Source organism: Aplidium turbinatum, chromosome 3 (genome assembly GCF_918807975.1).
Source record: "Aplidium turbinatum chromosome 3, kaAplTurb1.1, whole genome shotgun sequence".
Taxonomy (NCBI): Eukaryota; Metazoa; Chordata; class Ascidiacea; order Aplousobranchia; family Polyclinidae; genus Aplidium; species Aplidium turbinatum.
The window spans coordinates 27,103,180-27,131,064 of record NC_137474.1 but is presented as its reverse complement, the minus strand read 5'-3'; the positions used below and the strand labels follow the sequence as shown (position 1 = coordinate 27,131,064).

The 27,885-nt window shown below is 39.3% G+C and overlaps 1 protein-coding gene across 2 annotated transcripts in view; it reads left to right on the top strand.

Annotated features, from left to right (window-relative positions):
- LOC145766944 (DNA repair protein Ku80-like) overlaps positions 1 to 16,137 on the top strand; it is a 47,038-nt gene extending 30,901 nt beyond the window's left edge. For both annotated transcript variants that reach the window (XM_082578655.1, XM_082578654.1), the window contains 12 exons: positions 241 to 372; positions 510 to 737; positions 974 to 1,123; positions 1,637 to 1,740; positions 10,668 to 10,843; positions 11,386 to 11,564; positions 11,719 to 11,817; positions 12,128 to 12,394; positions 12,784 to 12,929; positions 13,970 to 14,100; positions 14,332 to 14,443; positions 15,883 to 16,137. In XM_082578655.1, coding sequence (XP_082434781.1) covers positions 241 to 372; positions 510 to 737; positions 974 to 1,123; positions 1,637 to 1,740; positions 10,668 to 10,843; positions 11,386 to 11,564; positions 11,719 to 11,817; positions 12,128 to 12,394; positions 12,784 to 12,929; positions 13,970 to 14,100; positions 14,332 to 14,443; positions 15,883 to 16,010 — 1,852 coding nt within the window. In that variant the 3' untranslated portion in view covers positions 16,011 to 16,137. The remainder of the gene's footprint in view (positions 1 to 240; positions 373 to 509; positions 738 to 973; positions 1,124 to 1,636; positions 1,741 to 10,667; positions 10,844 to 11,385; positions 11,565 to 11,718; positions 11,818 to 12,127; positions 12,395 to 12,783; positions 12,930 to 13,969; positions 14,101 to 14,331; positions 14,444 to 15,882) is intronic.
- Positions 16,138 to 27,885: the final 11,748 nt, after the last annotated feature.

The window sequence follows — 27,885 nt, the reverse complement described above, 5'->3', positions numbered from 1 at the left end:
CCAAGCACTCACATGAGATGATGTGCCTTACGGCAAGTTGTCTCTGCGCCAGATAAGCTGCTTTCAATTGTCCTATGCCAAATTGGCGTGCAAGAATGTCTCAATGCTCTTTTCTTCATTTTTTCTCTCGCTCATTTTTATCATTTTAATGGTTTTTGAATGTGCTTGCCTCTGATTGATATGATATGCATCATTTCCCAAATTATAGAACTATGACGGACTTCATCTTTATTTTATCAGAAGCGACAAAAAGGTGAATCGTCGTCGAATTGCTCTCTTTACAAACTTTAACCATCCCTGCAGCGATGACAGCATCGATGAAATTACTTCTGGCTTCTCCACCAATGGAATGGAAGTGGAGCTTACCGTCATGTCAGTCCCAGATTGCAGCTCTTGAGTTAAATATTAATTTTCAGATTATTAATTTATCTTTTTATGTGAGTTTTGAGCTATATATGTATCTACAAACTAACTTTTGCAAAAAAACATCCACAAACTAACTTTTGCAGTGGGCCAAACATTCAAATTGATGATGCCATGCAGACCAAAGACTCTCCACCAGATGACGAAGCAGGACCTAGCACGTCCAAGCGTAGGAGGTTAGACTGTGAGGAACCAGGTCATAACAGAATTGATGAAAGCATTGGCAAACCGAAGTCCATGGAACAGGTGGATGGAGAGAATGTGATTAGATCCATGTTCCAGGCAGGGATTGCTGGGTTGTCTTATTCTTTCAGGTAGGACTTCTATCATGTGACGTGAAATAAACAGGAAATGCACTGTAAAGTATAGGGCTCCTAAAGGTACGAACATCAGCTAGACTACCACTCTGGGTTGATTCAGTGATTGGGATTGAAATATATTATATCGCAGTCTCCGTAGTAACTCTTATTGTTAGTTTTGCTTTAGGTTTCCTTCCAGGTTGTAATAATCATGCATGCTTCATTTCTTTTGCCATGACGCAAATGTTTAGTGACGCCATGAAAGCTGTCACTGGCTTCGAGAAGCGTTCTGTGCGATCCGCTCCGTGGAAGTGTCAGTTGCAGCTCGGCAATGATCTCTCCGTCCCTTGTGTCGCATACGCTAAAACCAAGGAAGCCCGCATGAAGCAGACATGGAAGAAGTGAGTGCATGGCCGGATGATATTCTACACAATTTCATGATTGCGTTTCCAAAGTAATTAGGCCTTAAAATAAATTCATCTGGCAACTGCGGTAACTTCTGCACCGTTACACCAAGTCCAAATTTTAATGACCAAGTTTAATACGAATATCAGTCGCTTTGCATGTACGGTGCCGGTATTGATAAGAGCACTTCACATACCACACACACCTCACCCTCATCCGACACCACAGCCCTGAGGGGGACATTGACTGCGGTAGTAGTGATAATTGACTTAATCGATGAGGCTGTTTACTGCAAAATTGAGAAGTGATTTTCTCCAGAAATTGCAAGTGCCAAAAAAATGACAAAAGAATAAGCGCTGCACCGATGTCCTACAGGTAGACACTGTCCACCATTCCAATCTTTCCGCTGTCTACTGCCAATAGGTTGGTGCAGTTGTGTGGGGAAAATAGGTTTGATGTTTCCTGGACTGATTTACCCAAATTTGAAACATCATTGTTACTTCGTAAAGATGTCACGCGAAAACCAACAAAGCTAATGACGTCATGAAGAATAAATATTTCCATGGAGACGACGAGGATCAGACAGAGGTGCCCCAGGGGGATGTGGGCAAAGGTGGGTGCTTGTAGTGATGCATGGATCGGTGTTGCATTCATTTCAACTAGTTGTTGTTTCTTTGTCAATCATCTCACTCGATCAGCCACATGATTATCTGAGGGTTGAAATTGTAACAAGGCGTTAATTTTTTTTTATTTTAATTGTTTAGTTTGTGTTTTAAAAATCCTGTTTCACTTGGCAAGGTGTCATTTTGGACCACAATGCAGAGGTCTAAACAAGAAAAAGTCTAAAAATTAAAATTTGTTTTTTTTTTTGGGTCACCCTGCAAACATAAAATATATCCAATTGGTCATGGATACTACATGCAGGGTTTTAAACCAGATTTCAAGTTTACTTTGCATGCTTAGCAATTTTTATTGAAGCAAAATTTATTTTTTAAACATTCACAACTGATGAAAATGGCTGTTTTAATGTCTATTGTATATCATATCTGGGCTATATGTCGTAGTATCATTGTTCATATGTGTTTTATCTTTTTCTTTCTTTTTAATTGATTTTCAAATTTTCTGGTCCCCCGAAAAAAACTCCTAGATCTGCGCCTGCTACCACATAACGACTTTCGACACTCCCTGAATTTCACCCAACAAAATCCTACTTTTGCAGTCATTGTCGCTTCACAACCACCACTGACATTCAACCTATCTCCTAGATCAGGGTTGTCCAAAGCCTGGCCCGCGGGCCGCATGCGGCCCGCGACCTCCTTCAATGCGGCCCGCCGCCTCTTCTAGAAAACTTTTAAAAATTACCGTATATCCTCGCATATAAGCCGACCCTAGAAAAACCAAGTTGTGACGTTATTTCTAAAGAAATAGAGGACAATAACTTCTGCTGCTTTGTTGAAACTCTTGATACCCTGATTGAAGACTTCAACAAGCGATTTCAAGATTTCCGGCACCTTGAGAAAAACTTCAATGTATTCAATGCTCCGCTGACTATAACTATATCAGAAGCCGATGACGATTTGCAGCTTGAATTGTGTGACTTGCAAAGTGACCAGTTTTTATTAAGCAAAGCTACACTGCCAATCACTCAATTTTGGCCTCTTCTTTCTGAAGAGCATTATCCTAATTTACGCCGTTTTGGATTGCACTTGCTGTCAATGTTTGGCAGTACCTACCTTTGTGAAGCAGCATTTTCCGCAATGAAGTCGATTAAATCCAAAGAGAGGAATCTACTTAAACAAACATCTCTCGAAGCCTGCCTTCGTTTAGCCTTAACCTCAGTTGACATTGACACAAAGGAGCTGGCTTCCAAAATGCAGGCACACCCATCTCACTGAATTTTAAGTAAACTGTACCGTTTTACGTACTTCCTTAAATATTTTTTACGAATAAATTTATGGTTTATTCTTATTCATACTTGTCAGTTATTTTTAAGGTTTCCTGGTCTACTGACGTTGCTTAAAATTTCCAAAACTCTCTTATTCGTAGTATTCACATCTTAGCTTCTTTAATCTATTCCCCAATATGTTTTTATGATAAATATAAAGATTCATTTACACATGTACGTGTTTTACTTTACATCTGGTACGGTGAGACAGTGTATAAGAGGAAAAATGTCAACTGCGGCCCGCGATCTAATTTCCTTGCCGAATGCGTCCCGCGTCCCATAAAGTTTGGACAACCCTGTCCTAGATAGCAAAAGGCATTCACCGATTTAACTTCGTCTTTCAGTTTTTCAACAGGACCAACTATTCTTACTTCAATCTTCTTGCATATTTGGTACTGTTATTTTGCATTCATCAAATGCTGGCATTTGCACTACAATCTAACCTCTTAGTGTAATTTATTAAGAATCGATTTCGCTATAGTAATAACATCAACTAGTACATGTAAAAAAGAAAATTTGAAAAATACGTAAAACGAACAAATAAAGCAAACTGCGATATTATCAACACGCATAAAAATTAAATTTTAAATAGATGGTTACCGGTACATAATATTAAAATCAAAAGCTGCATGCCTAAATCTTAAACTGGTGTTCTGCCACGATTTCCAACAATATACTGATACAAAATTCAAGCAATACATGAACATATACCGTACCATCCATCAAGTAAATTACAGCAGTTCAACAAGACGAATACAAAGAAAAACGCAATTTAGTTTACAGTCCATTGCAAGAAGTTTACATTGATACAACGTCATAAGGAATGAAGTGTGAATGAGGATGGTTGAAGAATCTACACTACAAGGGTCGGAGGTTGCTGATGACATGGGAGTAACAAAACAGACTGAGTGGTCGGTAGAATCAATTTCTGTATGTTAATGGTGGCTTTGATTTTATGTATCTCAAGCGATGTTTAAATATTGTTTGTTGGGTTGTTCGGTGAAAGCAATGATAAAGCAGTCTGTCAGAGCTGTTTTTTTTTTTTCAGTTCAATGTTGTGGAATTTTGTATAATGTTTCAATAATGCTGCTTTGTCACCGGATTTATCAGAGTAATTAAAGCTGTTCCAAACAGATCTGTGCGTGGCCCAACGTGTGGAAAGCTTTGTGATGGTTTGTCTCACCGTTTTGCGTGATAACATTGTCAAGACAATACATCGTCAAATCTGTGAGCGTTTCTGTTGCAATCCGAGGATATGTCGTGTGTTGATCTAAAGCAAATTTCAGCGCCTCTTTAATGAATGATATTTTGACGTTATGATGTAGATTGTAGAGCTTTGACATCAGCCCCGATTAAATGTAATTGATTGCTTTTAAGCTTTTCTGCAATTTGGGTCTGTTTGTCAGATTGCCACCGCATAAGGTTATGCTGATTGATGGGTGCAAATGTTCAATTAAGGTGGCGAATTAGGATGTTGTGATACGGCCAGATGCCTGCAGCAATCGTACAGGAATTTCAGTGACATTAATGGTTTTTAAATTGTCCGGTGTGAGTTTGTCCGGTGTGTGTTTTGAACAGGGGATAGGCAAACGTCGGATCTTTGGTCGAAAAATATTTTGCTTTACTACCTGTAATTTTGGTGTATATCTGTACCTGTAATTTTGGTATATATCTTGCTTATTTTACATTCAAAACAATCTTTAGATCTGCATGTCACCTTTTTCATGTTTGCACAATGCATACCTTTTATGCACCCATTTCCTACATTTACATATATATAATAGAATATGCCCTCCTCTCACTCTTCTTCCACATACGCCACAAGAGTCGATTTTGCTCATTGTGATTGCCCCTTTCGTTCCACTTATTACAACCTTTGTCTTTTAATGTTGACACACATATGTTTATATTGAAACGACTTCTTCCACTTCTCAAATTTCTTTCTCAGATCTTCCTTTGTGTCACTCAACAAAACCAAATCATCGGCGTGTATTATCACTGTCGTGAACTAATACATACTTTATTACGCAAGCTTATATTAGCTTTAACAAACTAAATGGAACATCTAAATAAATATAAACAAATGAATTAAGCTTAGTACTTCAGACAATAAGATTATCAACCTGAGCCGCGCCTCAACATAACAAGCAAGTAAACAGAGTGGGAGCGCCAACTGAACAGTTGCGTTGGCCAAAGGCATTATGCGTGGAACGCGGCAGGAGTTTCTACTGTAGCATACAACGTAAATTACACGACATTCACCCCTTCATAAAAATTACAGTACAATAAATACACAAACGCTCAATTGTAGTTCAGCCTTTTTGGCGGGTTTTTTATACGAACAGAACGCCAGTTTTTCTGTGCAATTCAACATTAGGTTCAATAGGTTGCATGTTAATAACCGCACCATCGTCTGCAGAGCTCCTCTCACAGGTAATTTCACGTTCGACGTCATCAGAAACATTTCTAATTCTGGAGTTCACTTCATTCGATTTCTCCACTTCAGCAGGGTTGACGGGGTCGGCAAAGTCTCGTCCTGGCGCTGCCAAGTCTCTGGCAGATACAGTTGCTTCCCTTCCATTTGGGAACTTTACCACAGCATAGTTTGGATTTGCATTCACAAGTTGAACCTCGTCCACTAGTGGATCGTACTTGTTACGTACAAAACGTTTTACCAGTACCTTGTCTTCTTCAGTCAACCACGAAGGTACACATAACCCAAAAGTTGAACGTCGTGGAAAATTAAAAAGTCTTTCGTGAGGCGTTTCATTTGTGGATGTGCACAATAACGATCGAAGTGAATGCAATACTTCAGGAACAACTAATTCCCATTGTGAAATTTCTAAATTTTTAGCACGAAGAGCTAACTTAATTGCATTCCAAACAACACCATTATAACGTTCACACTGTGAATTGCCACGCGGATTATACACTGACGAATGTGTTGTGGATATGCCTCTCTCACTTAAGAACTGTTTTATATCTTTGGATATAAAGCATTTTGCATTATCACTATGCACTACGGCTGGCATACCAAACATGTTGAACAAAGATTTCAAACAAATAATTACGGTATGAGAAGTAGTGTTACTACAAGGAAAAGCAAAGGGGAAACGCGAAAATTCATCAACAACAGTTAAAAAGAAGTGATTTTTAGTTTTTGACGGCAATGGTCCTTTAAAGTCAATACTCAATCGTTCAAATGGTTGCGTTGCTTTAATCAATGTAGCTTTTGGAGGTTTGTAAAACCTTGGCTTCACTTCACAACAAACTTTGCAATTTGTGACCAATCTTTTCACATCATCTATCGAGTATGGCAAATTCATTGTTTTTACAAAATGTTGCATTCTCACAACTCCCGGATGACACAAATTTTCAGGAATTTCTTTCAGTGTGTTCCCAGTTGTACTGGCACAATACGCACGAGATAAAGCATCAGATGCCACGTTAAGTTTGCCTTCGCGATACACGATATCATACGAATACTGTGCCAATTCGACTCGCCAACGCATTATCTTGTCGTTTTTTACTTTTCCTCTTCTTCTGTGGTCGAACATAAAAGCAACTGAATTTTGATCAGTGATCAAAGTAAAATGTCTGCCTAAAAGGAAATGTGACCACTTTCGAACCGCTTCTATTATGGCAGTAGCTTCTTTTTCGATACTGGAATATCGCTTTTCGTTCGAATTCAGGGTCCGAGAAGAAAACGCCACAGGCCTTCCCGCCTGATGTAATATTGCGGACAACGCAATATCCGAGGCATCAGTTTCGACTGAAAAGGGCAAGTTTTCATCTATTACCTTCAAAGTGGCTTCTGCCAAGACTTGCCGAAGTTCGTTAAAACACGAGATAGCTTGATCACTCAGGGGAAACCTATTACTATCAACAAGCGGTTTTATTTTGTCCGAATATTGCGGTATCCATCGAGCATAATATGCCATAAGACCAATAATTCGTCGTAGCTCTTTGGCTGAGGTCGGAACCGGCATTTCTAATAACGACTTCACTCTTTCGCGATCAGGGCTTAAACTGCCATTACTTATTTCATACCCCAGTAAGTTGATCTTGTCCGTGGAGTAGGTGCACTTGTCATTATTGAAAGTGAGATTGCACTTGTTTGCAACTGTTAAGAAATGCTGAAGGTTTTCATCATGTTCTTCCTTTGTCTTACCGCACACGGTAATATTGTCCAAATAAGCAAATGTGCCTTTACAATCATTGCTCTCGATGATATTGTCAACAATTCTTTGAAACCAAGGTACAGCATTTGTTAATCCAAACGATAGTCTTTTGCTTTGATACAATCTACCATTGGCTTCAAAAGCTGTATAAGGCCGATCTTCCACAGGAATTTCAACTTGATGGTATGCACTTTTCAGATCCAATGTGCTAAAAAATGAATAATGAGCAATCTTGTTGACCAAATTTTGCATGTTAGGCAATGGATATCCGTCTAACAACGTAAACTTATTGATAGTTTGACTGTAATCAATGCACATTCTTTTCCTGTGATTTTCTCCAGATACCACAAGGACTTGAGCTCGCCATGGTGCAGTGCTTGGCTCAATTACACCTTGCTGAAGATCTTTTTGTATAGTTTCAGTTATAAACCTTTCGTTAGCAGCAGACTGCTTTCTGGACTTAGTCACAATAGGCTTACAGTTGGGCGATAAATGTTGAAACAATCTTGGACAAATATCCGTTTTCACGCATTTTAGTGCCCCCAGATACAAAGGAGCTTCGCTACCTCCAAAGTTAATTTTTACGTGCTTATGCTGAGCCAAGAAGTCCTGCCCCAGAATAACGTCCGTTAACAAATTATCAAGCACGATAAGTTTCACTTTATCGTATTCACGTCTTTGAAAGTAAACTTTAACAGTAGAAAATCCATCGCTTTGTGAAGTTGTTTTATTCACGGCCAAACCAATTTCATTAAACTCCGGTTCGATAGGAATTGCATTCTTTAAAGCAAAATGTTTGCTCACATGACTTAGGGTAGAACCCGTGTCCACAAGTGCTCTTGCAGTAACACCGTTAATACACACAGTGTAGTTAACTTTATTTGGAGCAGAATGTAAGGAGAATAAAGAAGCACTAGACGGATTTTGTGAAATTTGTTTTCTACGAGAACGACACCATCTTGCATAATGACCAAGATAACCACACTTATAGCACTTACTGTTCTTCGCAGGGCATCTTTCTCTTCCATGATTGTCAGGACAGCCACAGTGGGAGCATTTTTTCTTCAAGTCAGCTGCAGCACAACTTTCATTTAACGGAAGTCTTTCACGCAAAGAAATCTCTTGTTCAGCCGATTCTCTCTGAGAACACTGTATCGTGTTGGCAAATGTTGATGTGTTTCCTTGGCAGTAGGTTTGCTGTTGATTTGAAACTAGAAAGGCATCAGAATTTTTCTGAGCAATATCTAATGAGCGAGCTTGATTAAAAATAGCATCGAGGGTTATGGTCTCTTCTCTAATATTTTCCAAGAGTCTTTGACGTATTGATGCAGACAATATCCCTGATATAAAAGCGTTACGAATCGCTTCATTGCGGCAAACTTCCGCGGTTACGGCTTTATAATTGCAATCTCGAGATAGCCGCTTCAAGTTTAATACATAATCATCTAATGACTGTTCTGCCTGTTGTTTGCACGTCATTAGAAAATGTCTGGCAAATATGAGATTATTTGGTTTCACGTATAATCTTTCTAAAGTTCTTATTGCAAGCTCATAAGTATTACATTCACTGATGTAATCGTAAACATCCTTATCAACGTGGGCGATCAAACATCGCAGTTTATCGTCATCACTGATCTCTGGTTCAGCTGGAAATGCTGCAAGAAAATTCGCGAATGTTCGATGCCAATGTTTCCACTCTTTACTAGCTTGACTAGAGTTGGGATCAGCGCTGAACAAACTGGGCTTTATAAACTTGCTATCCATCTTCAATTAGTTTGTTAAATTGTCGTGAACTAATACATACTTTATTACGCAAGCTTATATTAGCTTTAACAAACTAAATGGAACATCTAAATAAATATAAACAAATGAATTAAGCTTAGTACTTCAGACAATAAGATTATCAACCTGAACCGCGCCTCAACATAACAAGCAAGTAAACAGAGTGGGAGCGCCAACTGAACAGTTGCGTTGGCCAAAGGCATTATGCGTGGAACGCGGCAGGAGTTTCTACTGTAGCATACAACGTAAATTACACGACAATCACAATGACAAAGATTAGAGGATAGGGGACAGAACCCTGGTGTACATCAACCTTCACCGAAAACAAACTCGTCTGAGAGGGCAGATCCAATGCGAACTCTCGTTCTTGCACGGCCATAAAGACTCGTTACTGCTTGCACTAGTGCCTCTGGTATTTTTTTTCTCATCGCCCATTCCATTGTAGAGTTTTGGCTATCTGAAGCTGTTTTTTGGTTATTAAAAGGATAATTTAGTCTGTCTAGGCCCTCTAGGGGTATGGTTAGGCTGCCTACAAAAATTAAACAAGTTATATGTTAAATATATTTATTAATATTATTAATCAAAGTTACAAGTTCTTATTCGGGAAATTGAAAAGTACTTATTCTCTCTCTAACCAATTTAGTTTTATTGACCGGTGTCAGAAAAGCAACATTCTCCAGAACTTTGTGAATTTTACCTTCTCCCTCCGAGTCGTTCGGTCTGTTCTATCTTAAATTCTATCTCTGAGTATGAGCATTTTTCAAATTCCCCGCTTACTTCATAATATACCGGTAGTGCCTTTTTATGAGTATTGAGTAATAGCCTATCGTGAGAGTTATGAAAGCGAAACCGTTTACACAGTTATGTCGCTTTAGAAATACGGTACGGATGTGGTGACCTAGATTCCGTGAGAGAGATTTGTGGGGATGCATGACCTAGATTCCGTGGGAGCAGAATTTTGGTTTTAAATTTTCACAGTTGAAGTGCATTTTCAAATTTTAATTCTCATAGGTTTCTGCAACCTTCTCAAAATAAAAATAGCGTCTGTCGTTCCCTTCCCAGACATAAATCCACACTGCATCTTGACCAGGTCCACAAAAGATCTTATCCTATTCTCCAACACTCTTTCTGCTATTTTCATTGCATGTTTTAACAGTTTGACTCCTCTATATGAGCCACAATTCATTGCATCACCCTTTCCCTTGAAGATGGGCATCACCACGCTCGTCTTCTATTCATTTGGCATTCCTTTTCCATCTAACACAATATGCTGACTGATCTCCTGCATTGCTTTCAATCCTGTCTCTTCATTTGTGCGTAACATTTCCACAGTGACTTCAGATAGTCCAGGAGCCCTCCACGATTTCATTTCCTTCATTGCTTTTGTCACCTTGAGTTACTCTCTTTATTGGGCTTGCTAGTGCTACTACGTCGGCTTCGACATTTTGATCCCAATTGTTTTCCTCGTTCATTATCACCTCCACATCTTCTTTCCAAATTTTTCCACAATCTTTCTCACTGAAACCAAGTGTTTTATTTCAAGTGTTTCTTTCTTCCTTTAATGTAGTTTTTTTTTCAAATTATCTGTATCTTCACCATTTGTTGATGTTATGTGGTGGCTGTGTGATTCAGGTTACAGGTATGGAAAGGACATCATCCCATTCAGTACCGAGGACGAGAGACAACTCAAGTACCAGACTAGCGAAAAGTGTTTGACTATCCTTGGCTTTACTGACCTCATCAATGTTCCCCTCTACCTGCATACTGATGATCAGGCTCACTACGTCTTGCCGGAGAAAGATAACTCTGTGAGTGAAATAATTAATTTTCGATTATAGGATTAAATTGGAGCTGTAGTTGTTGGAGCTGATGCCACAGTTTCATGGGCTATCCGGAGTTGTGGTCTCGTGAGTTAATGACGTTGTTTTTCAAGTTGTGTCGCGGGAGTTGCTTAGATCGGCTAGATCGCTTGTGCTTTTTGATTGTCAGCTGAGGTGTGATCCAGTGCGCGCTGCTGTGTAAGCCTCTGGCACTGGCATTGTGGTTTCATGTGGTCATTGTGACTGCGTGATGAGAGCGTCTTCCGTGACGCTCGAAAGAACATCGGTTCGATGCCTACCGAGAGCACGCGGCTGTGTGGCGTCTCTTGTTTGAAGCTCTTCTCTGCGTCATGCTCTTCAACGCAATCCAAACCGTCAGACTGAATCAGCAACTCCATCTGGTACATCTTGCATCAAACTGGTTTGTTTGCTTGTTTTTGGATCAACTTTTTCAAACCCGTGAACGAATGAGCAAGATGACATCCATCCATGCCTTAACATTGGCGGTTAACATGTCCGTTTCATTGCAGGCGTCCTCCGTCGGGCTCTATGCGCTCATAGTGGCCTTGCAGCGACAGGGTTTGTGTGCCCTGGCATGTTACGTTTACCGTCGTAGTGCCAACCCTAAGCTGGTGGCACTAATTCCCCGCTCCAGGCACGACTATAAGTGCCTCGTCATGGTAAGCCTGCCCTTCTCTGAGGACCTGAGGTGAGATGGACTTTTGTTGAAAACTTAGCTTACTGTTTCATTATGTTGTGACAATTGGCCACCAACACTGACGTTGTGAGGTTCGGTGGCTTAATCTAACACGTGAGGCAAGGATTTCTTGCATAATTTCAACCATTTCAACGTCTTCTTGCAGACCACTAAGCTTTTCCACAATGGCCAAGTCCCTCGAACCGTCCAAACAACAACTGGACTGTATTGATCAGCTCATCGACTCTATGGATCTAACTGAGAAGTAAGTGATGTGGAAGAAACGTCGTTAAAGAATAGTTGGCAATAGTAAATCCAACAAACTACACATTTTTTAAGTTATTCAAACTCTATTCAACAAAAAATATTAGGTTTTAACAGTTTTTTTGAATATCCTTCGAATTTTGTGTTTTTTTGTTGTGTTAATGCTTCTTATGCAATGCATCTTATGAGGATTTGCTTTAGCAAGTTGTTCTCTGGTGGGTGACGTCATTTGCACCGTGAATTTCCCGCCTAGTGCATGGAGTGGGTTAGGATTGTCGGTCTCCTGTTGAACTATGATTATGTCGTCACAGGAGCAACGGGGAGGAGCTTTATGATCCCAAAGAGATGCTCAATCCTTTCTTCCAGCACACCTTCCAATGTCTTTATCGTCGTTCGGTGAATTCACACGATGAGGCTAATGATTTGACAGAGCCCTCATATAAGCCCCTCTCCCTCAACCTGGTAGTGGAGGGGAGAAGCCAAGTTGCTTTGGCCAATGTGACAAATCTATTCAAGTTGGAAAAGTGTGCCCCCCAAAATGGCCAGACCACCACCAAGCGATGGAAAGACTTCAATACGTGAGTTTCCATTCTCTGGCTTTCGAAGCCTCTGTTTTAGAACATTTATTTATTTACAGTATTTTAAACTGTAAAATTCTTTTAGGAAGTTTAACCCTTGCTGTTTCACATTCCTGTGAAGGCGCACACCCCAAGAGTTGAACCACCGTTGGTTGGTTTTGTCATTTGTTTATGAAACCACATGTGTAGTGGTGCGTGTCATTCCCTCATGAAACTTTCGACAACTATGTCCTGGTCTATTATGACAACTCCAAACATTGAGTGTCGGGGAATGTCATGCCTCACTGATCTAATGGTGTGGCTTCGAGTTTTATTGACTTGCAGCTGGGACGTGTTCTTTTGACGACCTAAACGAAAGCTCACTGACATTGTTGTGGTGTTGGTTGCAGGAAGGATGACAACCCAACAGACGACGATACCACTCGCGGCTCGTACAAACCTTTGGCCACGATCACATCGGCCACGGTGGAGGACGTAGGGACGGTCTCCCCCCGAGATGACTTCATCGCGATCCTATCAAGCAACCCGGGTGATGGTGAGCGCCGGTGTTGTTCTTGTTGTTGAGGGTGGATGTTTCCATCCGATTTATTTGGACGTTTATCATCTGTGAAGAAGCAGGATGCGGCTGAAGACTATCCCACTTTTTATGATGCAAGTTTACATTTTTACAGGAGTTTTTGCAATTGCCGATCCTCGATCATTAGAAGTGATAACTTCCACTTATTTATGTACAGTAGAATTCGCCTATAACGGCATCTCTAGGGGATTGCAAAAACTGACGTTATAGCCGAATTGACGTTATAGACGAACTACCGCAAACTATTCCAAAACTGTCTTTTGATTAAAGAAAGAGGTGTATAATCCAGTCAGGTTTACTGTGTACCACCAAACTGACAAAAGTCACGCAGAAAATACAGTAAACAAAGAAATTATTGTAGAAAAAATAACCCACAGCGAAAGGTACAGGAAATTTGCGCAACACAGTTCATTGCTTTGAGTTGTTTAAAGGTTAGATCTGTAGAGCTGCTTTTTACACGTGATAGTTTGTCACGCGGGAAAAAGTTAATTAAAGTCCCTGCTGCGAACGACGTAGCAAAATAAAGGGAAGACATTTTGCAAGCAGTAGCGCTAACTGGATTGAAAGACTGACCATTCGTGGTGAAGGTGATGGCTTAAAGTGACGTTATAAACGAACAAAAGACGTCTGGGGACCAATAAAGGATGCTGTTACATGCGAATTGACGTTATAGGCGATGCTGTTGTAGCCGAACTACAATGTACGTAAAATATAGGAATTCTGCCGGGACCAAGCAAAATGTGACGTAATAGGCGAATTGACGTTATAAACGAAGCCGTTATAGGCGAATTCTACTGTATTTAGAAGGTTGTTCTATTGTTTGTTATTTAAAATCCTAGTCACTGTGGAAACTTCGTAGATCACGAGGTACCCAAATCATCTTCTCAAGGTCATACAACATCTGAACGTCGACATCACTCTTATGGCGTCACTACAAGTTATTACCACACAGCCTTAGTGGATTCATTATTCGTTGTGATGACGTGCATGCCTTGCAGAGAAAAGAACCTGTCGGGCGTTCGAACAGTTGCAAAAGCGAATCGAAGATTTCCTGGCTGACCCGTTTGCGATCAAGCTATCCGATAAAATCGTGGCCTCTCTTCGCGCTATGACGTCACACGCTCAAGAGGTGAGTCATTGATAGGTCATAGATGACTCGTGGATGCTAATGTTACGTAGATGCTGTTATGTGAATTCTGATGTTGCTTGGTGGTTGTTACAGACACCCACTTGGTTTGGTGCACTTTCCGGTATAAGGTTCTCCACGTACAACGGTGGCATCTCTGAAGTCGTGACGTGTTGTGGCTGCATTCATTGCTTACAGTCTTCATGGAGTGTTTGAACGTATCTTTTATTGCAGTACCACCAAGTGGATGCTTTGAATAGATTCCTTATCAGGATAAAGACGAGCTTGGTGCAGTCGAGCCCTCAACTCTGGACGATGTTAAAAGAGAACGATATAAATATCATTGGTGAGTTGGGATGTCTCTCAGCGAATTGCTAGCAAGATAACTTTCAAATTACCGCATGCGCAGATTGTCAAACGCCTTTTTGATGTGCTCTAGCTCAGTGGTTCTTAACCTTTTAACAGTGGGGGACCGGCAAAATTTTTAAAAAGTGTTCGCGGACCGGCAACCAAAGATCGTAGTAAATAGAATGAATATTTGTAACGTTTTGTTAACCAAAGTTGTCGTTGCGCACCAGAATGCAAGGATTTAGCATATGATTTGTATTCAGGACGAAAATTAGAATAAAACGGCAAGCAAATCAACTCAAACAGAAAAATGTCAATCCATTTCCATACAAAATCAATGTCAGTGGGAAATTTGCTACTGTTACGCTGCCAGTAGCCTATGTGAGGAAAACGAGATATCAAAGAAGTTTCTAAAACACGTAGCTCTGTTTCGGCATCCAGGCGATTTCTTTGCTTTGTAAAAGCCAGACATGAAAAAGAACTGTCGTTTCTAAATAGCTGGTTGAAACAATTACCATCAAATCGATTGTTTTGAAAGTTAGGCACGAATTCGTTTGCAAGAGATAACCAGAAGTGTGACGATGATGTTTTTCGAATCTGGACTGCAAAGTAGAAGCATAACATATTGTAATTCAATCAGACTTTCTTTTTCATGAAGATTAAGGTCGCATGTGTTGACATCATCGATGCATGGATTGTTTATCCAAAAGTTTCCATATCGAGGATCTTCATGTTACGCGAAATGAATTGTTAAAATTGTTAGCCAACTCTTTCAAATGTTGACTCACAACGCTCAGCACCTCTTTTTACTTTTTTCACCACTCCATTTCACCAGCATTTTCCACAGCAAATCGGCTTGTCTTCATTCCATTCTTTGAAAAACAAGATCTTTACTTTCTCAAACTCCGGTTCTGGAAAATTTCCATTGCAGGCCTGACTTTATCCCGGAACTTCAAACTTATATCTAATTCCAATTTTCGTCTCCAACGACTGTGAAAATTTTCAAATCAAGGACAAAATTCCCCATTTGTTTATGTATTTCTGTGTTTCAAAACTTTTTGAAAACTATTATGCAATTTGTCACAAAAACATTATCAACGACACAGAATTAGGTCATCAAAAAGTTCAACTTTATTATCAAACAATTTTACGTGGAGATATGTCAGTTTTACAGCTGTGCATGTTTCATAGTGCGATCACAATTTTACAATATGCTAATGACTCCACATTAAAATAAGCTTTGCAGAAAGTAAAATCTTTTGCGGACCGGCAAAAAAATTACACGGACCGGCACCGGTCCGAGGACCGGCGGTTAAGAACCACTGCTCTAGCTCATCAACCATGCGTACTGCGCAGTGTAACAAAGGTCCACATCTTATCAAACACGCCACACGTAATCCACTTGAGTTGATTGTGACGCGATTAATGACATTGCAGGAGATGTTGAATATGAGGGAACAAACCGATCCAACTTTTATCTTAAGGAGAGTGGATCAGGTGATCCTCTTCCTCAAGAAGAAGGCGCACAAGAGGAAGCAGAAGACTTGCTTGACATGATTGACTAAAATCTTGATAACTCGAGATGTTATAGCGAGAGCGCTTGACACGTATTGATGTCACACCAAGCGGACTTGACATCACAGATGATCAGAGGAAATTTTTGTTGTTTTGGAATACATTCCACGCATTTGGTTGGCTTGAGTGAATTTGCAACAGTATTTCGATATTTCATCTTAATAGTTTGAGTGTTACCGTATGCTATTTAGCCTATATTTTAGTAGGCCATTAGAAATTTTCTGGAAATTAAGAATGAAAGACTTTTAAAATATTTGAGGAATTATATCGATATAAAGCACTTTTCAATACGTGTGACTCCCTTGAGAACACAAGAGGTTGTTATTAGACCGTCATAGAGTGATGTCTAACCAGTGACATATTTTGTTGGCGATAAAATGTTTAGGCTGGCAATGGAATAAAAACGAAAATAAATTAACTGAATATTTTTTTGAAAACTCGTTTAAAGAGTTATACCGAATTGAAATTGGATCTGCACGCCTCGTGTGTTAGTTTTTGACGGACGTACTCTATTAAAGTGGTGTACCAAGGCAACTGTCACTTACACAGGACTGTGTCCGAAATGCTTCTATCAAAACCTTTCATGTTTGGCAAGAAGTCGGTTTTGGGTATTTCAACCAACACAGATTGTGATGGACAGCCTGTAGGCCTAGCCAATGCAATGTTAAAATTACATGCAGTTATCCACAGCGGTCAGGCAATTGTAAGCAGTTTTTACGTAGCAAAGGTAGCGTTCTTAAGCAAATCATTCCAATCTCCACCCCTCTGAATCTGTCACTGCAAAACGTAGGCTTGCAATTGTATTGAAAATAGCGCTAGAAATTAGCGCTGACGCCGTGAGCTGACGCGGTACTTTATGCCGTGAAGTTTTTAGGCAATTTGCGCTGACGCGCGCGCCGTCAATTTATTTCATTGCGACCGTGCCAGATTTCTCAACTCAATAACTTACTTCGGTCACAATTCAATTTATTTTTCATTGCTGGCGCGAACATGTAGAGAACGGCAAAGTAAACACACGAATTTGGCACCAACAAAAGGGAAAGATAACAAAACCAAAAGGTTTAAAATATGCAAAAACAGTGTTTGGATGTCACTGTTTTTAATTTCCACAGCCACCAAACCTAGAAAAGAGATGAAAACGATAAAAAAAATTTATGTAAAAATACAACAAAAATAGGCTACAATTACAATCAACACTTGCCAGTGCAACAAGGGCGTTTTTAACCACCAGCTGAAATTAAACAAAACAAGCCCAATCCCTCTCTTCAACAAAAGAAAAAATGGGCCGAAAATTACTGTGCAACGAACACTAGCAAGTTGCAACAAGGGCGACTTCAACTTTACAGAACTACACACAAGTTTCCTAACTAAAGTTAAAAGTTCAGGAAACCGGCTTAGTGTGACCAAATGAATTCAGGAGAAAAAAATTAAATCCAACGTGAGACACAACTAAGTACAATCAACTACATGCGCACCATTTATTTTTTAGACAAGGTTTGATTAATACATTATAGTTGAAAGTTATCAATATTTCACAAAAATTAAAAACGAAACAAAAAATTTGGTGATTTAAATGCATTTATAATTTCACAGAAGGTAGACTTAGTGAGAATAGTTTAAAAAAAATTATTTAAAAACAAATTAAGAAGAAAGATTATAGCCTACTGTAATTGCAACAATTTGTATAATAATCACTGTTCAGAAAGCAGATAGAAAATCATGTTTTCTGCATCATTTGACACAAAAACCATATCTCTAGCTCAGGGGTTCCTAACCATTTTACAATCTCTTACCACTTGGACGCTCTGTAGCCTACTGCCAATCGCACCACTTCTTGCAGAACAAATAATTTGATCAAATCATATTTTATTCAGAAGAATAATATTGGCGTACTAAAATCACACTAAAGCACCACAACTAAATTTAATGAGATTTTTGTTTGCTGTTCACCAATTGATCGATGCCCGGTGTAAATCTGCTAACAGCGCATCGAAAGTCATTTCTGTTCGCACCTAGTCGGTTTCGATTTTTTGACTTGATGTTCACCGTGACTGAAAATCCCTGCTCGCATTCCCACGTTGAAGGGAAAATCAGAAGCTGTGGAATAGCATGGGAAGCTAGCGTTGAATATGAAGAGGCCATACTCAGCCAGAAGTTTATTGGAGAAGATTCCGTGTAATTGACTAATTGTTATTGAACATTTTATTCCGATCTATTTTTAGCTTACAACTAGCATTATTCGACGCAGGCGCGAATCTAAGAGTTTTTTTCGGGGGGGGCCAGAAAATTTGAAAATCAATTAAAAAGAAAGAAAAAGCTAAACAGATATGAACAATGATACTACGACATATACGATATGCTAGAAAAATAGACATTAAAACAACCATTTTCATCAGTTGTGATGCCAAGGGACTAATATCAGCTGTTTAGAAGCATATCAAACCATTTGATGCGAAAGCATACAATTTTTCACAAAATTTCGGGGGGGTCCGGGCCCCCTGGCCCCCCCCCATAAATCCGCGCCTGATTCGACGCTATTTGTAGCTTAAGCTATAATACAGTACCGGTAGATGATATCTATCAAGAGCAATCATTTGACATAATTAACGCCCATTGTCCCACAACGTTGTAGGGGAGACCGGGGCTAAAAGTAACAGGGGTAAGTTGTAACACTATCATTTTCTCCCCAACTAAACAGAAAAATATATTTTGCTATAGCGCCCTCTATCAAGTGTATTGTAGCTAAGTTACAGAGAAACCCTCGTTTCAATATCTCTCTGTACAGTTGAGTTGTAACGAAAAGCATTTTTTGCCTACTGAAAGTAAAATTTTAGAAAAATAAACTTGTAGTTACTACGACAAGAAAAAGTAAGCTAGAGGGCTGGTCTTTTTTTTTTTTATATAACCATTTACTTAGGGATTTAAAAAATTAAAGTTGGCCAAAAATATGTGGCATTTTATTGGTGAAATATCGAACAGTTTATGGCTAACTGCTATTGGGGCAAGATGTAACAAGAGCTGTGTTATGTTCTTTGGCAGTAAATGTACTAGATTACTTGGTAACTGTTACAATTATGCGTAATTATATAGCAAGGGCAACAAGCTTTAATAAACACAATGTTCAGTTGTATTTCAACAAACTTGGTGAAGTTTTGAATCGTTACAAATTTAAAGCCTCTGACATTTGGAATTTGGATGAGACAGGGGTCACAACTGTGCAAAAGCCCCGTAAAGTTATGGCTCGAAAAGGCAGCAGACAAGTTGGTGCTATTACTTCAAGGAAAAGGGGAGAATTGGTGACTGTTTGTCAAGCAGTTAATGCCACCGGCAATAATGTGCCGCCAATATTGATTTTTCCTAGAAAAATGTATAGGGACTGGTTAATCGTGGGGGACCACTTGGCTGCATTGATGTAGCAAATGGTTCAGGATGGATGCAGAAAGCTCAATTCTTGGAGTTTATGCATCACTTTATTAAGCATGTGCGACCCAGTAAAGAAACCCCTGTTTTGCTACTGCTAGACAACTATTCTGCACATTTGTCTATTTCTGTACTAAACTTAGCCAAAGAAAATTGGCTTGTGTTTCTGTCTTTTCCTTCGCACACTACCCATAAACTCCAGCCTCTGGATGTTTCAGTTTATGGGCCTCTTAAGAAATATCTTGCTAGTGCACAGGATAATTCGATAAAAAATGATCCTGGTGAAGTAATGTCAATTTATCATCTGCCAGCCATTCTTAATGAAGCTTTACCAAGAGTCAACACCCCAATCAATATCACGAATGGGTTTAAGAAAACTGGCATTATGCCTTTTAATCCAAATATCTTTGAAGATCATGAGTTTGCTTCTGCTTCTGTTACTGATAGAGATGACCCTATCCATGGCAATGCTGCCCCTGCTCTACCTATCATCACAGATGAAAATACTTCCACTGAGATAACAAGTCATGAACAATCCTGTATCACTCCAAGTAAGGATGTTTCTACTAATCAACCTTCAGTTGCAACACCTTCTACCTCTTTTCGTTCAAGTAAAACACCAAGTCCTTCTGTTTCTTTGAGTGCTGGTTCAGCAGTGTTTTCTCCTATCCAAGTAATGGGAGGACTGCCTAAGGCTGTAGGGGAGATGTGGGACCAATGAAACAAAATGGGTATTTTTTCCGTTGTCGCGCGTGATTTTCGCAGTACAGGGCTACTTAAGCGTTTGAGGGAAGCACATCTTCTTACTGTATTTATGCATAGCTAAGGCTTTGGATTGGACCACAGATTAAAAAATTATTTCACTTTTTAAAAGTTCACTTTTTTGTATCATTGGTCCCACCTGGGTGGGACCTTTGCAACACACCAATGGGACCAATGAGACAGGTTTACTACTTACACGAAAACTGTACTTTTTCTGAAGAAAGATTGCATTTCGTGTAAAAGCAAAGAACAAGAAGTTTCTAGAACGAACATGGACAGATGAAAGAACGAACAAGCTGATTCAATACAAAATTGTTTAAACAGTAACAGTTGGCTGGGGAGGGGTCGTCACAGACAGCAATGTGATATTGTGACAAGTTTATTGCAAATTTCAAAACACCAGACAAGCGTTTCGTTTTGGCAACAGAGGTTGGGTCTGGCAGAAGACATACAATATCACAATGAGACACATAAGCCACATTTTCATTTCCTGGGAACACAAAACAGTCCTTCATTTTGTCCGATGTTTTCTCAATTTAGTTTTAAAAACTCCATTTCATAGTCATTATCTTGATCAGGTCCATGTGCAAGCCGGCCGATGAAATGTTTAAATTTAACATCTGCATTTGCATGAACTTTGGCCACTACATAGGTTCCAGTAGAAAGACAATCAGGAATTATGTTTTGCAATGCATTTTCTTCACATGAAACATCACTGGTATCGGTGCAAACACTCTCAACGTCAGTTTCTAGATGAACTTCCACAACACTGCTTGTGTTAGGTTCTGAAGATTTTCACAACTGATTTACGTCTTCGTGATTTTCTCTTTCTTCCCTTTGCAACTGCTTTTGGATATGGCCGTATTGAAGATAACAAAATCGAATCATTTTTTTGTAAGGAAGCTGAGGTACAAGGCTCAGTTTCTCCTGTTTGGTGATGCTCATCAGAAGTTACAGAATTCTCACATTGTAGGCTACGTTTCCAGAAATACCTAGATTGATTGGGAGAAATTCATAAATTTAATGAAGTGTGACAACACTTCAGAAAATGGCTCATTTTTCATCCATCCTTCAAGTATCTGCCAAGAGTGGTATGATCAAATTTATGTTTTTTGGCAGCTTTTCTCACAGATAAGTTATATTAAACAATGTCATGCAAAGCATTATTTGAAGCTTCATTTGAAAAATTACTTTTTAAGCCTTCGGATGGCTTTAACATAGGCATTTTCTGCAAAAAATACTTTCAAATTCAGACAGGGACCTTTGAGACATGGTCTCAATTAACAGTGTCTCAAAGCTCCCCCATCTCAAAAACTTTGAATTAAACGATGGTTTCACAAAACTCGACTTATTATTTCTCATAAAGCCTACCAATCTTGTAAAATACCTTCCTACCTAGTACATGAAAAACTTAGCATTTGCTAAAATAAACACTTGAACATAATATTGAAAGTTTTCCAGAAGTACTACATTTTACTTTTGCCTGCCAAAAACATACTTTTGTCTCTCATTTCTGCATTTGCAACAACCTAACTTTCAAACCTCGTGGCAAAGAAGGTTTATGTAATCTCGTTCCAATAACTACCAAAAAAAAAGTTAATTTTTAGTAGGGATCAAAAACGAGCTGTGTTGTATTGGTCCCCTTGTATCATTGGTCCCACATCTCCCCTACCTAGAAAAGTTGGGGCAAAGAAACCCAAACTAAGCAGTCTGCAATCTTGACAGACACACCAGAAAGAGAAGCTTGAAGAGAGCAACATGCTTCCAAATTCAAGCACACAAAGAAGCGAAAGCTTACTTTTGAAAAGAAAAAGAAACAAGGCTGCTCGAAGAAAACCGAATGGTATTGTTTGGTGTGCTCCGAAGCGTATTCGAACAGTAGACCTGGAGAAAACTGGGTCAGGTGCGAAAAGTGCCATGGTTGGTCGCATTCTCAATGTACCGAGGGATTGCCAAAGTATTATTGTCACCTTTGTGAGGAGTAAAGGAAAAATGCGAATTTTTGAAATGCCTATTATATTGTGTGCAGTTTTGCTTCAGTGTGTACTTTCTGGTGAACATTTTCAGACCTTGAGGAGTGAATAAACCTTTCTTGAGCAAAAGTGAATGTTCAGTAAAGTGTTTGCTATTTATTAGCAGCAAAAATATTCTGTTACAACTTTCCCCTGCCTGTATTACAACTTGCCCCAGATCCGGGGCAAGTTGTAACGCCCGATTGAAATTTTTCTAGGCCAATTTTCTCAAAATCCTTAATAGATATCACAGGGCTTTAGGTGGAATAATATGCGTAAATAGTCTACCTACACAACTAATCTCCAAAAAATTCGCTCAGACTTGTTTTTACAGACATATAATAAATAATTTAAAAAATGTTACAACTAGCCCCGGTCTCCCCTACGACTTTTCAAAGCAACTGTGCTCCTTGTTGACAATTGACATGACCTGTATTTTGAAGATCGTAATGATACGAAACAACAAGAATAGTTACGTACCGTAACAATAAAAATAGGCTTCGGGAATTTTTTTTGTATGCAAAATCAAATAAACAAAATATAAAGTTGTTAATCCACGTTTTTGTGAAAAAAAGGAAGCTACCCGCGTACCACCTGAAAAACCTTTGCGTAGGCCTACCACTAGTGGTACGCGTACCACAAGTTGGGAACCTCCTGCTCTAGTTCAAGCAGTTTTTGAGATATGCAGATGGTATTTTGGGGGAGGGCACAGAACTTTAAGGGGGGCATCCCTAAATCAATTTCAAATTTAAAACTTTTGCAGGAGTCATTTTTTCTGACAACCTCACCATTTAAAAGGGTGTCCTCAGCAAAATTTTCATTTTTTGCCCAGAGGCACCCTATCTGGATCTGCTACTATTCGGTGAGTCCGATTCGGTGAGTTTCTAACCCTAAAACGTCAATGATAATTAGGCTACGGTACCCAAGAATTAAAAAAAAAATTTGAAAAAATCACCAAATAGTGATCGGACTCACCGAAACGGGTCATTCCGACCCTATCTCCCACCCCCGAGACTTTTGCATGTGATGGTCAAGCTCATGATTTCACAGCTGCATTTACTATTGAAGGAGTTAGGTTACATATTTGAAACTTGAACTGTCTATAGCTTAGGCAAAGAAGAATTTTTCCTGATAATTTCAACTCTCTGAATGACTGTCCACAGGGTCAAATATTAACCACAAGATGGCGCATTTTGAGTTTTTTGCTCGGGCTTCATCTTTGCACCCTCCAAACTTCAATAATTTCACATTTGTTTGGTGTCAGTCTCATGGGGGCTAATTACCAACTAGTATAGATTAATGATATGCAAAATGGTAGTTCTGTGACTATTAGTTTGGGAAATAGCCAGTGATGTACGCGCATACAAAAAATATTGACGCCGTCAGCGTCAACGCAAACGCTCGAAAAACCATACGCCGTATGCGTCAACGTAACTTGTAAAAAAAGTTGGCGGCGTCAGCGCATACACTAGCATAAACTCATTTTGTTTGCTAGGTGCCAAACATTCACACGCTATAAACCACTCGAAACAAACAAGTTTTATTTTGAATTTCGATTTTGAATTTTGACATCACTTCTGAAGTGTAAGCGGTTCATATTTCCGCCAATGTCCTTGTGTAATGTGTAAATGCCAAACTGCAACTACAGACATGTTTTTAAATTGGAGAAAAGACACCACCACTTGCTGCATAATGAGGTCGGTAGTCACTGAGAAATCGACCAAGGAGATCGGTTTCTCCTATGAATTTATTGTAGTTTTCCAGTTTCCACCATCATAGGTTTCCTGTAATGGTTGAGGTTTGCCTTCAGGTATTGTTTGTGACAATATATATTTTTTGCATGGTATTTTAGCAACTTTCCTTCATTTCTGTTTCCATGTGCTGCTTGGTTTGGAGTGGTCTTGCTCGTCTTCCAGGCTCGGACGTATAACGTCACCCTTATTTTCGGGTGATAAATGTGTCGGTTCTCAGTCCTCTGTATCACTCATGTCATCAAGCACACCAAATGCTTTTAGATTGTGTTGACAAAAGCCAAAAGTTGCTTATTGCTTAGAGTTGAAATAAAGCTTCATCTAAATACATATTACCGAATACACACTCTTATGTTACCTTATGACACACACAATAATGCAAGTGAATGACCTAGATCAGGGCTAGTACTCAGTACTCAACTAATGTTAGCAAAGGTCCATTTTGACAAGTGGAATATTTTTGCGGTCCGATGAATATTTCGTGTGCAACCACAAAAATTAAACAACCAGTAGCCTACGAACACCGAAACAATTTTCAGGTAGTATGTAACACGACTTGGATTTTTGTCTGACACAAACAAAGAAACTAAAAAGAGAAAAATGTATCGTGTTTCTTTTATAGTGTAGCTGTGTGGATCGCACATCAGAGAAGACGGCAAAGAGTTGGGGAGTCTGGGAGCGAAGCCCCCAGCTCCTTGAATAATCACAAAAAATTGCTTTTCCATAATGAAAATCTGTTTAAAGAGGCCCTAAAATGTGGCAATGAGTTTATTCTTCCAGAAGCCCGAGGTCCACCTTCGACATCCAGAAGGTCCGGATTCGGACCGCGGTCCGCCAGTTGAGTAGCCCTGACCTAGATCCATAGCAAATCTATTTGTAAAATGAATTTGTTGCTTCAAGAATCTTAGTTTTGCAGTGCGCTGAATGAAATTGCGATATAGCATAATCACGAGTTTCCAATGTTCCTGCACGGGAACATCATAAAAGAATGTGAAAGTACCATATCTTACAATTTTGCACTAACATAAAAATAGGTAGCCTATGCATAATGTACACAAAAAGGTAGCAAATAAAATTACAACTCAACCCTATTATTTCCACTTTCAGTCTTTCTATGAAAGGACAAAATGTAAGAAGACCCCAAAAGTCATTTTTTTCTTAAACTTTGAGGTTTACACTGGATCGAATAAACAACTTCTCAGATGAAATGAAATAATAGTGTAGTTCCAACCCTTCTCTACTGACATGTTTCAATAGATATTCCAATATATATTTTTTTTCTTGCTGAAAATCTGTGAAAATCTTGTTCCCATATGGGAACATTGGGCATTGGTGGGTTAATGTACATTTCTTGTCATATTGTCTTTAAATGACAAAAAAAATTAGATGGCTTATCAGTCGAGATGTTTAAATATCATATATTATATACAGCATCATGTAGTGTAAAATTGTCATTTTAAATTTGGTTTATTTGCATCACTTTTTTCTGGCAGTGGCTACTTAACTGATTAGGTGATTGGTTTTTTGAGTGCACTGATGCATAAATATTTAATACCTTGGCTTTATTCGTAGTTGCAGTAGTAGCTTGCCAATTTAATTCAGCTTAAACTTTTTTTCTTTGCTTGTACGACGTTCTGGTTGTTTTCATAAAACTTGAGGTATATCTTGTGCATAAATTATGATTATACTTTTATTTGTTGATGTAAAAACCTGTCTTGAATGTTTTCGTACAGTGGATTTAGCCTTTTTTGATGCCTACTTTCATTTTTTTGTCTGGTACTTAAAGGGCAGTGGCTATTTGACCGGCGCCGGTCTTTGAATCTGAAACACTATTTGACCGGTCATGACGTCACTCTATAAGCACTTCTTTCTTTTTCTCTTTCAAAGCAAAAGACGAGAAGAGTGCGTATATAACTTGTAAATTCGACGATTATCTTCAACTGATTGGATGGCGCGTGGGTTACGTCTCTGGTTGGTGTTCCAGGGGGAATGAGTTCGATACTTCGCGGAAGCGTTTTTTTTTATTTGTTTATTTTTTAATTTTTAACTAAATTTTGACCCGAAGTGACTCAATGGTTAGGCTGCTGCATTTTTGTAGTCAATTTTTATTTTCGGAAGCCTACAGCCCAATTTTTTATGTCTTTTCAACTATGAGTAATAAAGTCAGAGTTTTTTAATTTTCTTGAATTTGGTAATTTCTCTGGATAATTTTCCGTTCGTCATAAGAGGATGTGACCGTGTTAGCGGAACGACGCAAAAATGTAATGTGTCGTTCGGCAAACACGGTCACATCGCAAAAATGTATTGCGTCGTTCGGAAAACACGGTCACATCCTCTTATGACGAACGGAAAATTATCCAGACAAATTCTCAAAATCAAGAAAATTAAAAAACTCTGACTTTATTACTCATAGTTGAAAAGACATAAAAAATTGGGCTGTAGGCTTCCGAAAATAAAAATTGACTACAAAAATGCAGCAGCCTAACGATTGAGTCACTTCGGATCAAAATTTAGTTAAAAATAAAAAAAAAATAAAAACACTTCCGCAAAGTATCGAACTCATTCCCTCTGGAACACCAACCAGAGACGTAACCCACGCGCCACCCAATCAGTTGAATATAATCGTCGAATTTACAAGTTATATACGCACTCTTCTCGTCTTTTGCTTTGAAAGAGAAAAAGAAAGAAGTGCCTATAGAGGGGTGCAACCTAGTTCGTACCCTGAACAGTTCGGACCCTCAGTTCGTACCCTGAAAAGATCGAGAGAAAAAATTAAAAAAAGCCGAAGTCGCTGATCGCAGTTTAATAGCACAAAGCCGAAGTCGCTGATCGGAGTTTCCGCAAACAAACTCGAGGGCTAGGGTTAGCGGAAACCGCGGAACTGCGGAAAAATATTTGCGGAAACTGCGATCAGCGAGGGTTAGAGCAGAGCATAGATTACTCGATGATAAGAGTTAAGGTTAGCCGAAACTGCGGTTAGCAAAACTGCTGAAAAATGTTTGCGGAAACTGCGATCAGCGAGGGTTAGGGTTAGAGCATAGATTGCTCTATAGTTAGGGTAAAGGTTAGCGGAAACTGCGGAAAAATATTTGCGGAAACTGCAATCAGCGAGGGTTAGGGTTAGAGCATAGATTGCTCTATAGTTAGGGTTAGGGTAAAGGTTAGCGGAAACTGCGGAAAAATGTTTTCGGAAATTGCGATCAGCGAGGGTTAGGGTTAGAGCATAAATTAATCTATGGTTAGAGTTAGGGTAAAGGTTAGCGGAAACTGCGGTTAGCGGAATCTACGGAAAATGTTTGCGGAAACTGCGATCAGCGAGGGTTAGGGTTAGAGCATAGATTAGCCTATGGTTAAGGTTAGCGGAAACTGCGATCAGCGACTTCGGCTTTGTGCTATCTTTCTCTCGATCTTTTCAGGGGGAAAATTTTACAATGTTTGCGGAAACTGCGATCAGCGACTTCCGCTTTTTTTAATTTTTTCTTTCGATCTTTTTAGGGTACGAACTGAGGGTCCGAACTGTTCAGGGTACGAACTAGGTTGCATCCCCTATAGAGTGACGTCATGACCGGTCAAATAGTGTTTCAGATTCAAAGACCGGCGCCGGTCAAATAGCCACTGCCTACTTAAAGCAGTCTGCTACTATCTGGTGAATCTGATTTGGAGAAGCTGATTCTGAGAAATCACAGTTGGAATCACAGTTGGAAGAGAAAGCCTGTTTCGGAGAATACTAAAATTCCACAACAGCATCTGTTTATTCAAAGGAATTACCATATATAATAGAGATTAACCAAGTAAAGTATTATCGAAAAAGTCTCAACTACAGTCTCAGCAAGAAAAAAATAAACAGATAAATGGCTTTTGAAACTACCGTGCCGTTAGGCCATGTTAGACCGGCTGCCATAAGCCAACATTTCTCTATT